Below are 17030 nucleotides of genomic sequence, written 5' to 3' on the forward strand. Positions count from 1 at the left end.
GCATGGTTTCATTTTTGTTTCTTACTCCCCCAAGGTCATTACATTTTTCTAGAGAGGAGGTTAGGTAAAAAGGATAAAAATATTGGAGTGTGTGTACACAGGTATTTGTGTGTTGGTGGGTGCCTGTGTGATAAAATCCACAATATATCTGCTTATGATTAATGCTTTTCCAAAGTCACATAGAAATTCCCTCTTCTTAAAAAACTCTCACATTATTAAAGCTCCTCAATTTCATTTTCTGTTATTAAAATAGAGGGCAATTTTCAAAAGCGAAAATGTCTAATTTCATCTTAATGAGATACTAGCAAAAAATTTTTGACTCCTGGTTCACTCATTTGGCACGACTAAATGTTGTCACGCACAGAATAGATTGGTAGCATATAAAAACAAAGAGAATTTAGATTAGGTTGGAAGAAAAATCTGTCAGAAAATTAGCTAAGACTGTTTAATATCTCCAGCCAAAACAAAGGTGGTTCAGCTTGTCTGCATCAACAGTGCTGTGAAAGGTAATTGGAGCACCACAGAGACCAGAGAGTCAAAAAAGAGAAGTGCAGGAGACATTTACACACGTCTCTGGGGTGACCTTTACGTTGAAACCAAATGCTTCAAGACATTCATACCACCTACTTAAACAATTGCAAAATACCTCAAAAGTCTGGCTTTTGAAATTGCACTCTTAAAGCTGCCCTCACTCTGTTGAAACAATCTGAAATCTTCTCTTCTGCCAGGTCTAAAAAGTCATTAAGGAAACAAACACACCTTTGATTAATTTTGTCTGAGCATATTTACCTAAGGGCTTGTTCCCATTGATCTCATTCCAGCTGAGGTCAATAGCAAAATTCTCATTGACTTCAAAGGCAACACCAGCGAGGCTTGAAAGTCAGAGACCATGGATACATGGTGTGGGATGCACATGTTCTCTGGAACCCAATTCTCCTGCCCTTGCAGATGTTTCCACACATTTCTGGAAAGCTGCAAGTCCTTTAGGGCTGAACTGGCAGAGGAAGTAGCTGTTACTTGGAATGCAAAAGTTAAAGATGCAGGTTCTTAAAATTCCTACTTATAGATGAATGCTTGTATTTGCTAAACATCCATCCACATGTCCACCAGCAAAGACCTGTTGATGTCACCACTTCCATGATAGAGGCAGCCATTTAAGCCTCTGCATCACAGAGCTGTCCAGAGCAGGAATCCCTGTGACTTTCCCCAGAATGGGCATAGATCAGCCCACCCTACCTGCAGAGCTCTGCATTCTGCATTCAGCTTCTTCCTCCCCACAACCTCTGGCATGCCTGATGTTTCAGGCTTGTTTCTCACCTTGATGCAGGGCCCAGGGTCAAGTTGTGACAGGCTGGGAGTCTTCCTTTCCAATCAAGACCTCTTGAAGCACCTCAGGTTGGGCAGCTACATTCATTTGACTTTGGTGTGCTCTTTTTTAGACTGAGAGGCTGGTCACATGTGACAAAAGGTCAGAATATCTGACCATAATTCTGATGTCTCATCTTTATGGAGCTCTTAAAAATGCCCAGGCCAATGAGAGTTTCTTCTTAATTTTTATGGAAAGCCACAACCAGGGTCAAATGCACCTCATCTAACACTCACTGTTTACAAGGACTAAGTAAATAGCTACATCTGAGATTGTCAGCCCTTCTCCCTTTGTGCCCAGTGGAAGGAAGTAGGCATAATTCCCCTGGCTTCTCTCAGGCAGACACTTCAGGCAGGGCTGAGACTCTCCAAATAAAGGCGAGCACAGCTTGCTTAGACCACAGAGTTTGCACTGAAAATTAAGGCATTGTGTCAGATGAATTCCAGCCCCAGAATCGAAACTGACATCACTGAAGTTAATTTATAGCAGGTGAGGATCTCACTGTGCTGGAGTTTTCATTCATTTTGATAGCACTATTGAGAAAATGACCCAGTGTCTGTGTCTGACCACCTGCTATGAATACTTAGTTGGCTTGAAAGCCACTTGCATATGGTGTTTTCATACAAAAAACCCAACAACCAAAACATGCAGAGCCCTGGACTTCCATCCCCATGGAATGTTCCTGACATTCTTGTACTTTATTTGGCTTTGTCTTGAAAGCCTTTCACTACTTTCCATTGGATGTCCACGGATGCAGATTGTTTGGTATTGCCTGATGAAGTAATCCAGTTTCAAAACACAGCAGGACAGAAAAGGAAAATGACAAAGCAGATATGGGCATGAAAACCTTTTAAGAAAGGGATTTTTTTATTTTTCTTTGCTGTTGTTTCACATCACTATTTTAGTTTCTGTATTTATAATAGTTTATAGTTTTTGCAGCCATTTATGTAAAACTTGAATTTAGAGTACAAACCTTTTCCAGTATCTTTATTTTCCTATCATATTTAAAGATTTGAGCAATTCACCTGAAAGCAGAAGGGGCCCTACCACAGTTCCTCCCAAGTACCCTGACTGTGAGCCTTGAGAGTAATCACACTGCTCTGAGCCCTGAACACTAGGGAGTAAAATGCTGAAATCAGAAGAAATGCTGTGAATGAGAGCAAGGCTTAACCCAGCATCTACCATGGCTAACTGGAGGCTGAAGAAAACTTCAGTCTTTTACTCAGAAGTCATAAGTTCTAAGTACCTCAGCTCTCTGATAAAAATCACAATTGCAGAAAGGTTTGTGAAAAACTGATCACTTTTTATTTCTTAGCTGAATAGAAAAATAAGACTCAAAAAGTTTATTACAGGCCAATCTGAAATAAACAAGGTTTGTTGTGTTTTTGTCTTTGTTCATGGGTTTGGGTGTAGTTTTTGGTGGTTTGGTGTTTCTGGAAGAGTTGTTTGGTTTTTAAATCTTGAGTGAATTTTGAAAACAAGACCAAAGTCTACTGTGGAAAACCAAAATATTTTATTTTTTTTCTTCCAGCAATTGTTTTTCCTTAATTAATTGAACACAGATGTTTTCATTCATAACTAAACCAAATTAAAAATTAATTATCTTTTCAAATTGAAAAATCAAAAGCTATTTAAAATGTATTATGTTCCCCCAGAATGAAACAAATTCTGGAAATCAGAAAAAATATGTCCAAAATACCCTGACCACACCCATCAATTTCAGCTCTAAGGACATTTCCACTGCAATCTTTTACTCAATTAGCACAATTAGAGTAAGAGAAACCAAAGCAAACCCTTAACTCATCACCACATGCAGTCTGATGTCCATGGTGCCATTGCCTACTCATCAGTGCCTGCAGTCTGCAAGACAAACAGCAGAAGCTGTTTATCCAGAGCCACCTCAGAGCTTCTCAGCAACACAAACACAGGCAGAACTGAGTTTTCTTACTGCAAGAAGAAAAGGCCAGGACCAGGCTGGGCTGGTTTTGCAAGAGGAAAAGGATGAGGTAGAAATACACATCACAAAACCCTGCTGTGGCTTTTAGGTGCTGTCACACAGTTACACAGACCTTAGAGAATTCTTCCTGATGAGCTCCTAATGTACAGATCCTGAGGACAACCAAAACACAATGGCAGCCCATGATCACCTCTATTCTCCTGCCTCCCTTGTTCTTGCTACATGAATTCAGTGTGGGCACATCCAGCCAGGTGACTGGGGATGTCACTGCACACTGTGACACACACTGCATATTCTAGATGAGCTGACTTCCTCTTATTCCTGTTCTTCTCCCCTTACATCTTACAGCACAGTTCAGAAGTCCTCAGCAAGAAATAAAAACAAGGGAATTCAGTGAATGGAGCACACAAGGGGAAAGACTAAGAGAGAACACCACCAAAGATAAGCAGGACTTCACAAGAGCTCTCTTGAGGATATCACTGGGAAGAGAAGGCTCTGGGGACACCTCATTGCAGCCTTCCAGTACCTAAGGGGGGCTTATAAAAAAGTTACTTTTTACATGGGGAGGCAGTAACAGAACAAGAGTGAATGGTTTTAAACCAAAACAAGGGATATTTAGATTACATGCTGGGAGAAAACACTCTGAGGGTGGTGAGGGAGTGGAATGTGCTTCCCAGAGAGTAATCAAATATTATCTGGAATGGCTATTTAAATCCTCCATGCTTCATGATATGGACCAACCAGCAGCATTCCTTGCTGAGGAGGAAATCCCCATTGGTGTGTCAGCATGAACTGTGGCAGCTTCCATGCTTTACACTGAAGTATCTGTGTTGGTCACTGCTGGAGAAGAGTCAACAACCACTGGCTCCTAAATGGTGACATCTGCTGCTATCAGATTATAATTAAGTACCTTGATTGTACAGGTACTACTGGCTCTGGAAGGACAAAACCTGCAAACTTTCCCCTCTACTATCAAAGAATCCCAGAATCTATTTTTCAAAAGCAAATAGTAAAATCCTTTCTTTGAACAAAGATTATACATCGTTGAAGCTACTCAGTAATTTCCCTCTGTGGCTCTAAGACATAGTTTTCCCCTAAACCTTAATCAATTGTATTCATTATTACAAACACCAACTAACACAATCAGAGCCAAGCCAGAACACATTCTTTGTGCATTTCCCCCCTAGCAAGCACTGTCAATGCTGAGACAATGGCATTCTGCTAATGTGCCAATAATTTATACAGACACCAGTAAAATGTGATTAATCCTCAAAGAGATTCAGTTGCTTGACTCCAGATTTCAAAGAAAAGCATGCAAATGCAGCAATAAAATGTATTCCATTTAATCAAGTGAACACATAACAGACTGATTCACATTGTTTTATGGCATCAAATAAAAGTTTTCTAATGTGATTCCATGAGGAAGAAAAGGGGGGAGTTTGCTGTAAGTATATTTTGGCAGAGCACTGGAAGAGGTCACACATAGCTGAACTGTTAAAGGCTTCCAAAATTTGTCTCTTGTGGGAAAATGGAAACTTCCCCTCTCTACTACATCTTTAACAGAAAGAAATGAATAGCAGAAGTCAGCTCAAATATTTCAGTTTACCCTTGCTTAATTCTTGGAAAATGTAGTTTTCTTATTTTAAGGTAAATAAAGTCTACAGCACTGGTTTGCTTCCCACTGTGTTAGCACTGCACCAGGTACACCATTAGACTGCCTGGGAGAATGCTCAACAACATCATGATAAACCATTTGGATGCAGAGCTGAGAAGAATCATACAGCAAAGTCTGTCACAGCTGTCAAAAAATTCCACTCCATTTTATTTGGAAAATAATGGAAAGGGAAGGGAACCCATCAAAACCTGTGGGGTATTAAGTCAAATTAAATATAGTTCATAAAAATTAAGGCATTTCTGAATTATAGGGCATGGGTCCAGTTATAAAAAAAGAAATGGTGTTCTGGAGAATGAAGTGTAACTATGGCTGAGAAAACATATGGAGAGAGAAGGGGAAAAATTAAAGGAGATGTAGACAACTGCAACTTGATGGCAGTGAAAAGCTCTAATCATTGCTGAAGACCAGCAATGTTCAGGGAAGGCTGCAGTGCCACCAAACATCTCAAGTCCAAAATTTCAAATATATTTTTACTTTATTTTATGAATGTCCATCAGATATATATCTTTGATGCTACAACACACTAGTTGAATAAAAATCAACAACATAAAACCCCTCATCATAAAAGATTCAAGAAGTGAAATCCCAAAGCCATAACCATTTACTCTGTGAGCATATCATCTCTGACAACCATATATAAATGACATCATGACAACAAATACAATGTACAATAATAAGTGTGCAATGGTACAAAATATACAAAAAAGGAATGTGTATTTAATATACATTCAACATTACCCCATAAAAATCTTTGTTGGGAAAGTGAAGTGCCTTTTCAAGACCAACAGAAAATGTACACCACTTGAGTTAAGATGCCTGAAGGATCTCCCATCAAAAGAGAAAAGTGTGTGTTCTTTGACTGGAACTATAAAATAACAGAGCTGAATTTTCCCTAATGAAAAAAAAATCTAAACTTCATAAAATCTTTGTTCACATCTAGAATATAATAAAATATTTAGAGTGCAGAAAATTCAGTTTAATTTAAATTTTACTTAAAAGTGGGCCCTCTTTTATTGATAGACCTAGCTCAGTCATATAAAATCAAAAATCTATATTCCTTATAGTAAAAAGACCATTTCTGCCCATGTCCCTTTTCTGGTTATGATGCATTCCACAATTCACATAAATTTGCTGTAATGGAAATATGAGTCTGACCAGAGGTCAATACAAGAATTGTGACTCATTTTTTCTGGCTCTGTACATGTCTTGCATAATTTTACTCAAATATTTTTTGCCTAAGTTTCAGATTCCTTTGAGTTCAACCTCAGAGGGAATTTCAGGAAATTATTACTGTGGATATTATGAAGACCACATGCTTATAATGTGGTTGATTTTATGGAAATAAAATCACCCAGCCTCCAGTTTACAAGGCACCACTTTGTGCCTTTCCTCCAGAGATGCTACTTGCACTGACACAGGATGCATTTAGATGCTGTGCAAGTACACAACCAATGCTCAGCTCTGCTGGACATCCATCCATCCATCCATCCATCCATCCATCCATCCATTCCTCATCCATCCATCCATCCATTCATTCATTCCTCATCCATCCATCCATCCATCCATCCATTCATTCCTCATCCATCCATCCATCCATCCATCCATCCATCCATCCTTTCATTCCTCATCCATCCATCCATCCATTCATTCATTCCTCATCCATCCATCCATCCATCCATCCATCCATCCATCCATTCCTCATCCATCCATCCATCCATCCATCCATCCATTCATTCCTCATCCATCCATCCATCCATTCATTCATTCCTCATCCATCCATCCATCCATCCATTCACCCATCCATCCATTCATTCCTCATCCATCCCTCCATCTATCCACCCATCCTTCCCTCCATCCACCCATCCATCCATCCATCCTTTCATTCCTCATCCATCCATCCATCCATTCATTCATTCCTCATCCATCCATCCATCCATCCATCCATCCATCCATCCATCCATCAATTCATTCCTCATCCATCCCTCCATCTATCCACCCATCCTTCCCTCCATCCATCCATCCATCCATCCATCCATCCATCCATCCATCCATTCACCCATCCATCCATTCATTCCTCATCCATCCCTCCATCTATCCACCCATCCCTCCATCTATCCACCCATCCTTCCCTCCATCCACCCATCCATCCATCCATCCATCCATCCATCCATCCATCCATTCATTCCTCATCCATCCATCCATCCATTCATTCCTCATCCATCCATCCATCCATCCATCCATCCACCCATCCATCCATCCCCTTCCTCACATGGCCCAGGACTAAAGGAGGCTGGGTATTTCAAACCAGCCTCCCAACTGACAGAGCTGATCCTTCATTCCCAAAAGAAGAGATTTTTGCTGCACTCCAGAATTCAGGTTTTGCAGGTTCCCAGCCCCGGGAAAAGTGACATTTACACAGCCCAAGGGAGAACACTGAATCTGCCAAAGACCTCTCTTGAAAGGAAAGCTTCCACAGAGAGGGACAAGTGCAACTTGCACTGTAGGTACCACTTTACATCTCTATAAAGAGTTTGAAGCTGCTACTGCCTACAAACTCATGGGCCCAGACTTACAATTCACACAACAGCTGTTACCAAGTTTAAATTTAATAGCACTAGATTTTACTCCAACCGTGATGGCCATGGCTCAGGCACCAGAATGGGGTCAAGTTGCAGGTGCAACACAATTCCTCTTGCATTAGAGGTCAATACAGACAATCCAGACCTTCAAAGCATTAAAATCAAAAGTATTTTCCAAAGTTCAAAACTCACCCAAGGCTCATTCCAAGTACCATTCACAATTTTGATTTCAAGAAAGACTCACAGTTGTGCCAGTAAACAACAACACACAACCTTTGCAGGAGGTTGCAGGCCTCTCTGAAAATAATTTCTTGGGAATATGCACAGGAATGAGAAGGAAATGAAAGGTACCTATAAATCATATGGCATGCCTGAGTGTTGCCCAGGTGAATGCAAAAAATTCATGTTATTTGCAGTATGTATATCTCTTCCTGAGTTGAATTTCATTCCCAGTATGGAATCCAAGAATCTGCTTTCTTTTTTTGGCAAGGTACTCAATCACATGGTAAGGCAATCCAATGTTCTGGTTTGCTTCCTGTCTTCTTTCCTCCTAAAAGGCCAAGCATTTCTCACCAAGATCACCACTGTAATGTGTGCCAGAATATGTTTAAAATATAGTCCTGTAAAAATAGAAATTAGGTTTGTTCCTTTGAAGGCAACATTAATTCTTCATATATTCTGGGATCTTGAAGATTTCAGCTGAACAGATTCAAAATTATCTTTCTTTTCCTGCAATGGAAAGACAGGTTCCCATCAACAAGATTTCCTCAAAAACTCTCCAGCAGTCAGCACAATCACTTCTTCTCTCAATATCCTTTGCCAAAAACTTCACTTTTTTTTTTTACTACGGTAATTAAGTGCATAGTTTGACCCTTTAATATTTCATAAAATTACTAATTCTGTAAAAATTTGCAAAACCAATAAAATTATGCTATAGCTATTGATAATGGTACTTATTTTAGAGGGTACAGGGCAAGTCTGCATTTCATATTCACAGAATAGGACAGGTAGTCTGAGCTGGGGAATTGCAAAATAATCATCTCTATGGTTATTAGCACTTATTAATGTTTTTCCTGCAAAATATAAATGCTTGAAGCACAGCATGTGAGTGTGAACACCACTGCCTTGCTCCTGGATTCTAATCTCAACAACTCCTCTGGGAGACCCACAAGACAAAACATCTTAAAAATCAGGGCTAGAGAGTTGAGTTTTCTCTCTGTTTTCATTTGTTGGGTGACAGCCTTGGCCATTTGGCCAGCAGGCATCAGGGTGAGCAAAAAATGTGGACATACACACCCAAACAGTATGCAAACTGTCTTGAAATACCTTCATAATCTGATTTTTAAAGCCTTCTCACACAGATCAGGACAGTCTGGTGCAGACTTGAGAAAGAAGGGGAGAAATTGTCCTATGCTAGTCTAGTGGAAAATATCTGCTCTGGTATTGTTGTGCTGGAAACAACAGACACAACTAGAACAGCCCTCAGTCTGAAACAGCTTTGTGATTACTTGGCTTATATCTTCTCATTAAAAATAAGTCATCCCTTTCTATATCACAGGCCTAGCCCTCAATCCCTTGGTACTCAAACCCACTGATATCTTTGTGACATGCTGGCAGAAATGTCACAGCCTGAAGCTTGAGCATATAGTTAGGACACTGCAGATTCTCTTTGTCTCTCATTTTACATTTCTCCTTTTTCTCCCCTGTTTTCCTCCAAATATTTTTTTCTGTATTTTACATGCATATGTAGCAGGACATGAATTTCTTAATCTTTTGCATAAATGAAAAGCAATGCCTATAACATTTGTTTTTGAGAAATATATATTAAATTTGAGTTATCTGCAGGGGTACAGGACACAGAGCTGAGAAAGCTAATGAGGAACTGGAAGTTGAATTTGCCAGCTATTGTTATCTAGCAGTAAAAAAAGGAACAATCTTAGGAATATCTGACAAGCTTCTTGAAAAAGGAGAGAACACTCAGGAGACCTGCTACAGTGGATACAGGAACATTAAAAAATTCCAGGCATTCAAGCTGTCTGAATACTGAAGTACTAAAGCTTAATTCTATTTTTGCAACATCACCAGAAAATTTTATGTGATTTGATTTTATTTACATCTTCAATATTCTCAATATTGAATAAAGAATTAATATTGAATTTCTGCCCCTTTCCACAAGGAAAAATATTGATTTTGCAGGACAAATAGTCAGGCTGGGGTCAAGGGAAAGTTCTGCACATTATCTGTGCAATGGTAACTTCTCCCAGGAGGGATATCTGAGGAGCAGGTGTGTGGCAAGAGGACACCAGTCAAACAAAAAACAGTAAAAGAATGAAGAGAAGAGAATAATAAGGGAAAAGAAAGGCAGCACACAAGTTTTAATTATATTACACTCAATCACAGAAAGAAACAAAAAGGGATACAAGGAAAAAAAATCTCAAAATTCAATATTCTGAGATATTATTTGGACACTAAACAGGAGTACAATGTTTTAAAATTAATTTTTATTATGATATTTTAAGAGACTTTCAAAGAAATTCAAACTTCAACAAAACTGTTTGAAAGGGAAAATATAATTTGCCTTTATCATGATCATAACAGATGCCCCCACTGGAATCCCTTAAAGACAGCACTACCCTTTCCATAGCACAGATTTCAAGGCATTGGGAACAAAAACCAAAGAGCTTTTGGGATCTACCATGATGGCCCTCTGTGGCTCCTCTCAGAAATGTTCAAGGGACACCAAAGACTTTGGTGCTGTCAATTCAGACATGCAACAATCCACATCACATCTACTGCAGAAAAAAATGCTTTTTTTGGTGCTGCTTCCCACTGAAATGGAGGAGGCTTCTGTGCTGGGCAACAGGAGGAAGATCATTTCTCTTCAAATGAATCCTACTCAAAATTATGGTTCTCCAGTCAGCCATGAAGCCAGCCCAGGTGAGCTGCAAGCAGCTGGCTGGTGGCAGTGCTGCCAGTGTTAATTTTTCTATCTCTAATAGCTGTGTTTGCCTCAGCAATGGATGTGCTTGGGAGGATTCCAGGCAAAAAGGTTCTCTCTGCCATTAATTGTTTTTTTCTGGTGCCACCCGTGCAATGAAAGATGCTACTGAAATCTCTCTGTGCAGGAAGGAGCATTTACCCAAAACCCTACAACATTTCTTAATTTTATCCAGGCTGTGGATTTCAGCAGGTCACTATGGACTGGATGAGGTGTGCGTGGGAGGCTGCCCTGCTGTGAAATTAGCATCAAAGACTCATCACTTCCAGAAATAAAAAAAGGTAATAATTATTTTTGTATTAATATTGGTAATTACTACTCACCTTTGTTGCCAAGGATTTGAGCTTCCCCAGCAGTGACTGCTTATTTGAATACACAATTTCTTCTTCATTATCTTCTCCTTCCATTATAGCACAGCTGTCAGCAGCTGGCAGTTCACACTCTTTTGAGTTCGTTGTCATCACTAATTTGGAATATTTATACTCCAGCCTGAAGATAGAAAGCCACACAGGAATAGATTTTTTTTCTCAAATGTCCCATGCTCAGGGGTTTTGTCATTTAGATTGTCTGCAGTCCTCCCACATAGTTACTTCTGAGGTAGTGGAAATCAGATACTTTTCAATCATTAAAAATATGTACCCAAAACAGTACTGAGCTCTTGCTTTCCAATTAGTCCTCTATCCTTATAAAAGAACCCTGTTTTCTACAACACCAAGGGGAGGTCAAGAGGGCTTCCTGCATGAAGAAGTGCTGGTTGGGGCAACAACCAAAACAGAACTAAGCAATATGGTCAAGAACTTAGTTTTTTACCAAGCTGAAAGGGATGAATTAGACTAAAGATACTCTTTTGGTCTTCAGATCTTGAGAAAGCCATGTTGCTTCAGAAACTAAAGTCAACTTCAAACTCTCAAGGGTTAAAAAGACAGTTCCTATTTGGAAATTAGGCCTGTGCAAATTACTGTGGATGTTCTATACTTTCCTCACTGAAATTTTTTATAGCCACTGTTGACAGAAGAAACATCAGCTTGGTGTGTGAATGGATTGATCCCACAAGGTACTTCTCATCAAGAATGTCATGAAGCCAGATGCAGGAAAAGTCACTCTATCAAGCTTTTAGCTAACTTTTATATAGAACAAAATTTGCAGTACTTACTTCTGGTTCTTCTTCCAAAAGTAGCAAGTCAAGGCTATGAGCAGAACAGCTGTGAAAGCACCAACACCAGCTCCAACTTTAAGCCAAAAATCCACTGTTTCACAAGTGCTGGTCCTTTTTTCTGGCAAGGGAACTCCTTTAATGCAGTGCTTTGGCTCATTCCATACATATAAAGTTTCCTTTCAAACAGAAAACACCAAAATGTGAGCTGCTTGTAGGAAGAGAGAGAACTGCTTAGACTTACAGAAAACAAGCTGTTCTGAGGCAGAAAGGTAAGATAACTTTCTAGTGAAATCAAAACACATCCTTCAGGTTTTCAGACTTCAGGTTTTCAGTTAGATTGTCTAATCAGTGCTCTCCTTGCAGGTTCAGGCATGGCAAGAGTATTTCCTCCCCTGTATAGGTCTCCATGTGACACAATACAGGCTGGACAGCTATTGGGAATTAGTTGTGCCTGCACAGGAGCTGTTGATCAACAGGAGAGTTTGAACCTGTGAAGGGACTTCCTGATATTTGACTAGAGAATGCAGCAGCAAAAACACTGCAAGCATGTAGGATGAATTTATGAACTGATATTTGGAAACCTTTCCTAGCCTGCCCCTGATGTTTATGGCTATGAAACAACTAAAGCCTTTTGGGCACTCCATCCTTCAGAAATACCTGTGCTGCAAGTCTGAATGCATTGAGAGCTCACACCCTAACTCACACAGCTGGTCAGCACACAGCAGCTCTCCTGCAGGAACCATGCTGCCATTGACACAAACATTCCTGAGTCTCAACACAGCTCCCTCAGCTTGCACCCCAGCCAGCTCAGAGCCTGGGCTGAGATCTTCCAACCCACTCACACATCAATTTACACAAAATCTCAACAAGAATCCAAGTTACACCCAAATGAGCCCATCTGAATTTGAGACATGGGTCCTGTACCTGAAATCCTTTCTTGCAGGCTCCCTCTATTTCATGGTAGTCTTGCTCTGTGCAGAGAGGACAAGCTTCTGCACTTTCCCATAGGAAGTAGAAAGTGCATCCATCACAGGTGCCTGCAGGGCAGGAGCTACAAGGAGAGCAGAGCTCAGTTATCAGTTAGGAAAGAAACACTCTGGGGTTTGCATCCTCATCCACCTTCTGCTGCTGCTGAAGATTGGCAATGGGAACTATGAGAAATGGGTAAACATCCATCAAGTTAGCAGATGGAAGAATCTGGGGGGAGAATTATTCCTGGTTTGTAAAATGCTTTCTCAAGTAAAAACAGGTGTTGAGCTTTCAAAGAACTAAAAGGAGTGGGGGGAGGAGGGGAGAGGAGAGGTGCTACTACACCAGCATGCACCTCCATCTCTGTTCTCCTGCACAGGGTGGCTGTTCCACCTGACTGCTGCTATCTGGTTCCTGCCATTGTTCTAATGATGTCTGGGTGATTTAGTCCATATGGAATGGACTTGTCCTATCATGGTTAATTACTAGAAGGATGTTCACCAGTTAATGAAGAGATAACAGCTTCTCTTACTCCAAGAAAAACTAATGGCCTATTTTGTATTCAGCCTGCAGAAGGAAGTTGTACTGGCAGTGGCAGGACAGTCACATAGATTTTTTTACTAACAATCACATCAGATCTAACAGCAGCAATGGCCAAAGGCCATGCAAGAAGTTTGGTCATGTAAACATGAAATATATTCATGCAGAAAAAAAACAGATTTATAATTGTGTTGTTCTATATCATCTGGAAACCTGATATCCTGATCCGAAGCACTGGAAATTCCCCAGCCCTAAAAACCCACTCTGGCTTATCCAGATTTGAATACCTGACAACAGGTACATTCCTCTGTGAATTAGGGAGCATTTTTCCAACCTACATGGCAAGAGCACTGACAGACCTTTCTCCTCAACTGCTTTCATCTTATACTGTAGATTCATGTGATACTAAACACCATGCCTGGAGGATCAAGGAGTTACATTATTTGACATATTTCTGATACCTCGCTGTGTGAGAGCAGCTGACTGCTGAGCTAATCAAAGGGGGATAGGAAAGGAGAAGTCTACATGAACTAAGGTACATGTGTCAGCTCTGTGCCATTTCTGCCCCAGCTCACACTTTCAAAAGCAAGGTAGGCTGTTCCTCCCTCACTACTGGTGTTTATCACAGTTCACATCGTGTTTATCCTGTGGCACTGCAAGAACAACTGAAGAATTTTCATGCAGAAGCTGACAGTGGCTTACTGCCCAGCATAATTTGTAGTAGGACAGGTCCCTCAGAAACTGGGGTAGGCATCTCCAAAGGTGTTCAAATACCCATCATTCATCCATCACCTGGGAAGTAGACTCTACTCTGCCTTCTTTCAGGCAAGCCCAGTTTGTGTGTCCCAAGAGGGACAGGGATCAAAGGATCCCACACTTCTCACACTGCTCACTTTTGGGAAGAGGACTCAACTTTTGGGAAGGAGGATGAGTGAGAGCTATCAGCAGATTTGTAGCAACATCCAGACAGACTAAAATGGGCCTTGATAACCAAAGAGAAGAGTTATCAGAGGTGAAGAAAGCTTCTGAAAAATCACAGAGTATTAATAAAGAGTAATAGAATTGAGTCTTTTACTGGTTTTTTTCTCTGCAGTTTTTCAATCATGCCTATGCCTTAAGTTATGTTTATACAGGCATAAACAGGATTTTGGAAGAAAGAATCTTTTTAAAGTCCCTCAAATCAGACTGAAGGGAAAAAAACATCAGGCAAATTAAACACAACTGGTACAAGGCAACCAGGATACAGTGATCAAACACATAAATAAATATATCCCAAACATAAAATAGACAGTCAGAGCTCACATAAGCATTGCAATAGCAGATTTCAAAATTCCTAGAACAGGTTGCCCTTGTCCAAAAAAATAATTTTCACTAGCCACTGCTGTAGCTCGAGGAAGAATAACTACCTCTCAGAGCCTCAACTAGGCAGTTTAATCAGGAGGCTAAAGATCAAAATAAGGAACTGAAATAAAGGAGAAGTGAAAACAAGCAAACATCACTGCATTTTCTTTTGCATTTAAGCTCAGAACAACCTGCCACACAGCCTAAGCACAGATCAGTTGGTCTGCTGGAAGCTGATGGACATCTAGGAAAAACAAGTGACTGATGAGGGAGAGAGCTCTCCTCATTGCTATTTCAATATAAAATTACTAATGAGTTTTGTAAGGATTACCTGAGGAGCAAAGGCTTTTTGGTACTAGTAGGACACAAGGACTGAAATACCTGGGCACAGAAAGCTCTCCTTGGTCTGGTTTGTGGGGGTTGCATCTCATTGTCACAACAGTTGCACGGCCATTTTCACAGGAGGTTGTCACTGTTGAAGACCTAACATCAAACAAGAGGAGAAAAGCAACATATTCCACTCCATTAAATGGATATTACTGTTCCATAGGTCTGTAAACACTCATGAAGCTGCAATACTAACAAAATACCCTTTACCACAATGCTTTTGACGTTGGCAGGTGAAAAAAAACAAACAAACCAAAAAAAAGAGTAACAGAATCAGGGTAGGCCTCAGCAATTCATTTAAATCTCAAAGTGCTCTGAGATGCTACTCAGGGAACTGCCCTGGTTTTCTAAACCTGCTGCATCAAGGAGTGAACTTTGCCACGAAACAGAACAGAATGACTGGAAAGGAGAATCACAGGTGCTGTGGTTGGTGTGTTACTCTGCTGGAGAGGCTCTGATGGCTCACTCCCAGCCTAGCAGCCTGAGAACCAAACTGTCCTGAAACAGCACAGGGCAAAGGGGATTAAAAAGATCTTATTCCAGCATGATAGACCTTGTAAGCCAAGTTCATAATATGCTCAAAGAAGGGTCTCTGGTGTGGGGCTCAGTTTGCAGAATCAGACACATAATTTAAGTATTCACATGGGCCTAAAGTGCTAATATCCAAAATCCTATATTCAATTAAGTCCCAGCTTAGAAACACAGCTGACATGAAGACCAGCATGTAGACATCTGAACTGAGCTGATCTTTGAGCTACTTCCTCCCCAAACTGAGGCATTCTTTCTATGGAGAAGAGTGAAGAATGGGAAAAGCATACTAGTAACTGTGCATGTTAAAACAATTAGCTTTAATCTTGATGAGTCCTTTTTTGTAGCATCAAAGTAAACACAAATGAAAGTGAAAGAAAATTTCAACCAGAAGTGGACATTTCGAAGTCACATATGAGAAAATATGGAAAGTAACAGGACATTGAAAGTGGCATCAGGATGAATCAAAGCTCTGTGATCACTTCCTGTGGATCAAGACTAATTTAGATTTGAGTAAAGAGTGTTTGCTGATTTCATAAGATGATCTTCAACATGTCAATCAATATCAGGCAGATACTGATTAAAGTGGCAAAGATCAAAGGTGGGTTATAGATGCCTCTCACAGTTTTACTTTCCTCTAAACAAATGAAGACATCTGATAATGCAATAAGCAGCACTTTTTACCTACTTGTAAAAGAAATGCACATCTGGTATTTTGCTTGGAGAGGGAGGAAACATATCTGCCTTGATGCTGATATTTTCCAGCACTGTTTCAACAGTAGCTCCTAAAATTTAAGAAATTAAAAAAAAAAAAGAAGCAATCTATTAATGGATTTTGAGGGGTCCATGTGTAATATTTTCTCAGTCTCAAAGCTGTGGATCTCACTTAATACCATTTAATGGAATTACTGTACATTACACACACTTTTTTCTAACTAAACTTTGCAGATATATATGTTCCTCACACAATCTGATTTCCTCATGTAGACATAGCGAAACAAAAAAAAAAAAACCTGTGTAAATACTCATTACTCTTTAACATTAATTTAAAGCAATCACTAGATATTAAAGAAACATTAACTATTTTAGGCTGGCAAAGAACTGCTGAAGATATCTGAAGCAACCCCTCAGAGCATATGCCTTGAGTGTACAACCCTCACACATCAAAACCATGTCATGACCTGAGCAATTTGCAGTACTTTGAGAGATGGAATAACAAGAAGAATTATGGAATCATAGGCAAGCCTGGATGGCAAGTTTGGAACAAATGACAGGCTGGTGTATGAACTACATGGATTTTGGGCAAAAGCTGCAAAGGAGGAAAATGCAAGTAACCAAAGTTCTTAGAGATCCTTCCAGCCCCATAAACCAAAGAAGGCAGAAAATGTCAGTGCACCACTGCAACATTTCAGAAGAGGGAGTTGTACAAAATGGGCTGCATCCTTCCCAGGAGTTAAAAACTGAAAGAACAAGAAGTGGTAGTGGTCAGAAACTGGTGAAAAGGCTGAAGAAAAGAACTTTTCCACTTGCTCTT

General features: G+C 40.1%; 1 protein-coding gene across 1 annotated transcript in view; it reads right to left on the reverse strand.

The window, feature by feature from the left end:
- Positions 1 to 5454: 5454 nt before the first annotated feature.
- The window catches only part of ELAPOR2 (endosome-lysosome associated apoptosis and autophagy regulator family member 2), a 96853-nt gene continuing 85277 nt past the window's right edge, over positions 5455 to 17030 (reverse strand). The window contains exons 17-22 of the mRNA XM_059847460.1: positions 16185 to 16281; positions 14963 to 15064; positions 12656 to 12782; positions 11729 to 11907; positions 10899 to 11064; positions 5455 to 8306 (exon numbers count right to left, since the gene is read on the reverse strand). Of these exons, the coding sequence (XP_059703443.1) occupies positions 8247 to 8306; positions 10899 to 11064; positions 11729 to 11907; positions 12656 to 12782; positions 14963 to 15064; positions 16185 to 16281 (731 nt within the window). The 3' untranslated portion in view covers positions 5455 to 8246. The remainder of the gene's footprint in view (positions 8307 to 10898; positions 11065 to 11728; positions 11908 to 12655; positions 12783 to 14962; positions 15065 to 16184; positions 16282 to 17030) is intronic.

This window comes from Haemorhous mexicanus, chromosome 5, assembly GCF_027477595.1.
Source record: "Haemorhous mexicanus isolate bHaeMex1 chromosome 5, bHaeMex1.pri, whole genome shotgun sequence".
NCBI lineage: Eukaryota > Metazoa > Chordata > Aves > Passeriformes > Fringillidae > Haemorhous > Haemorhous mexicanus.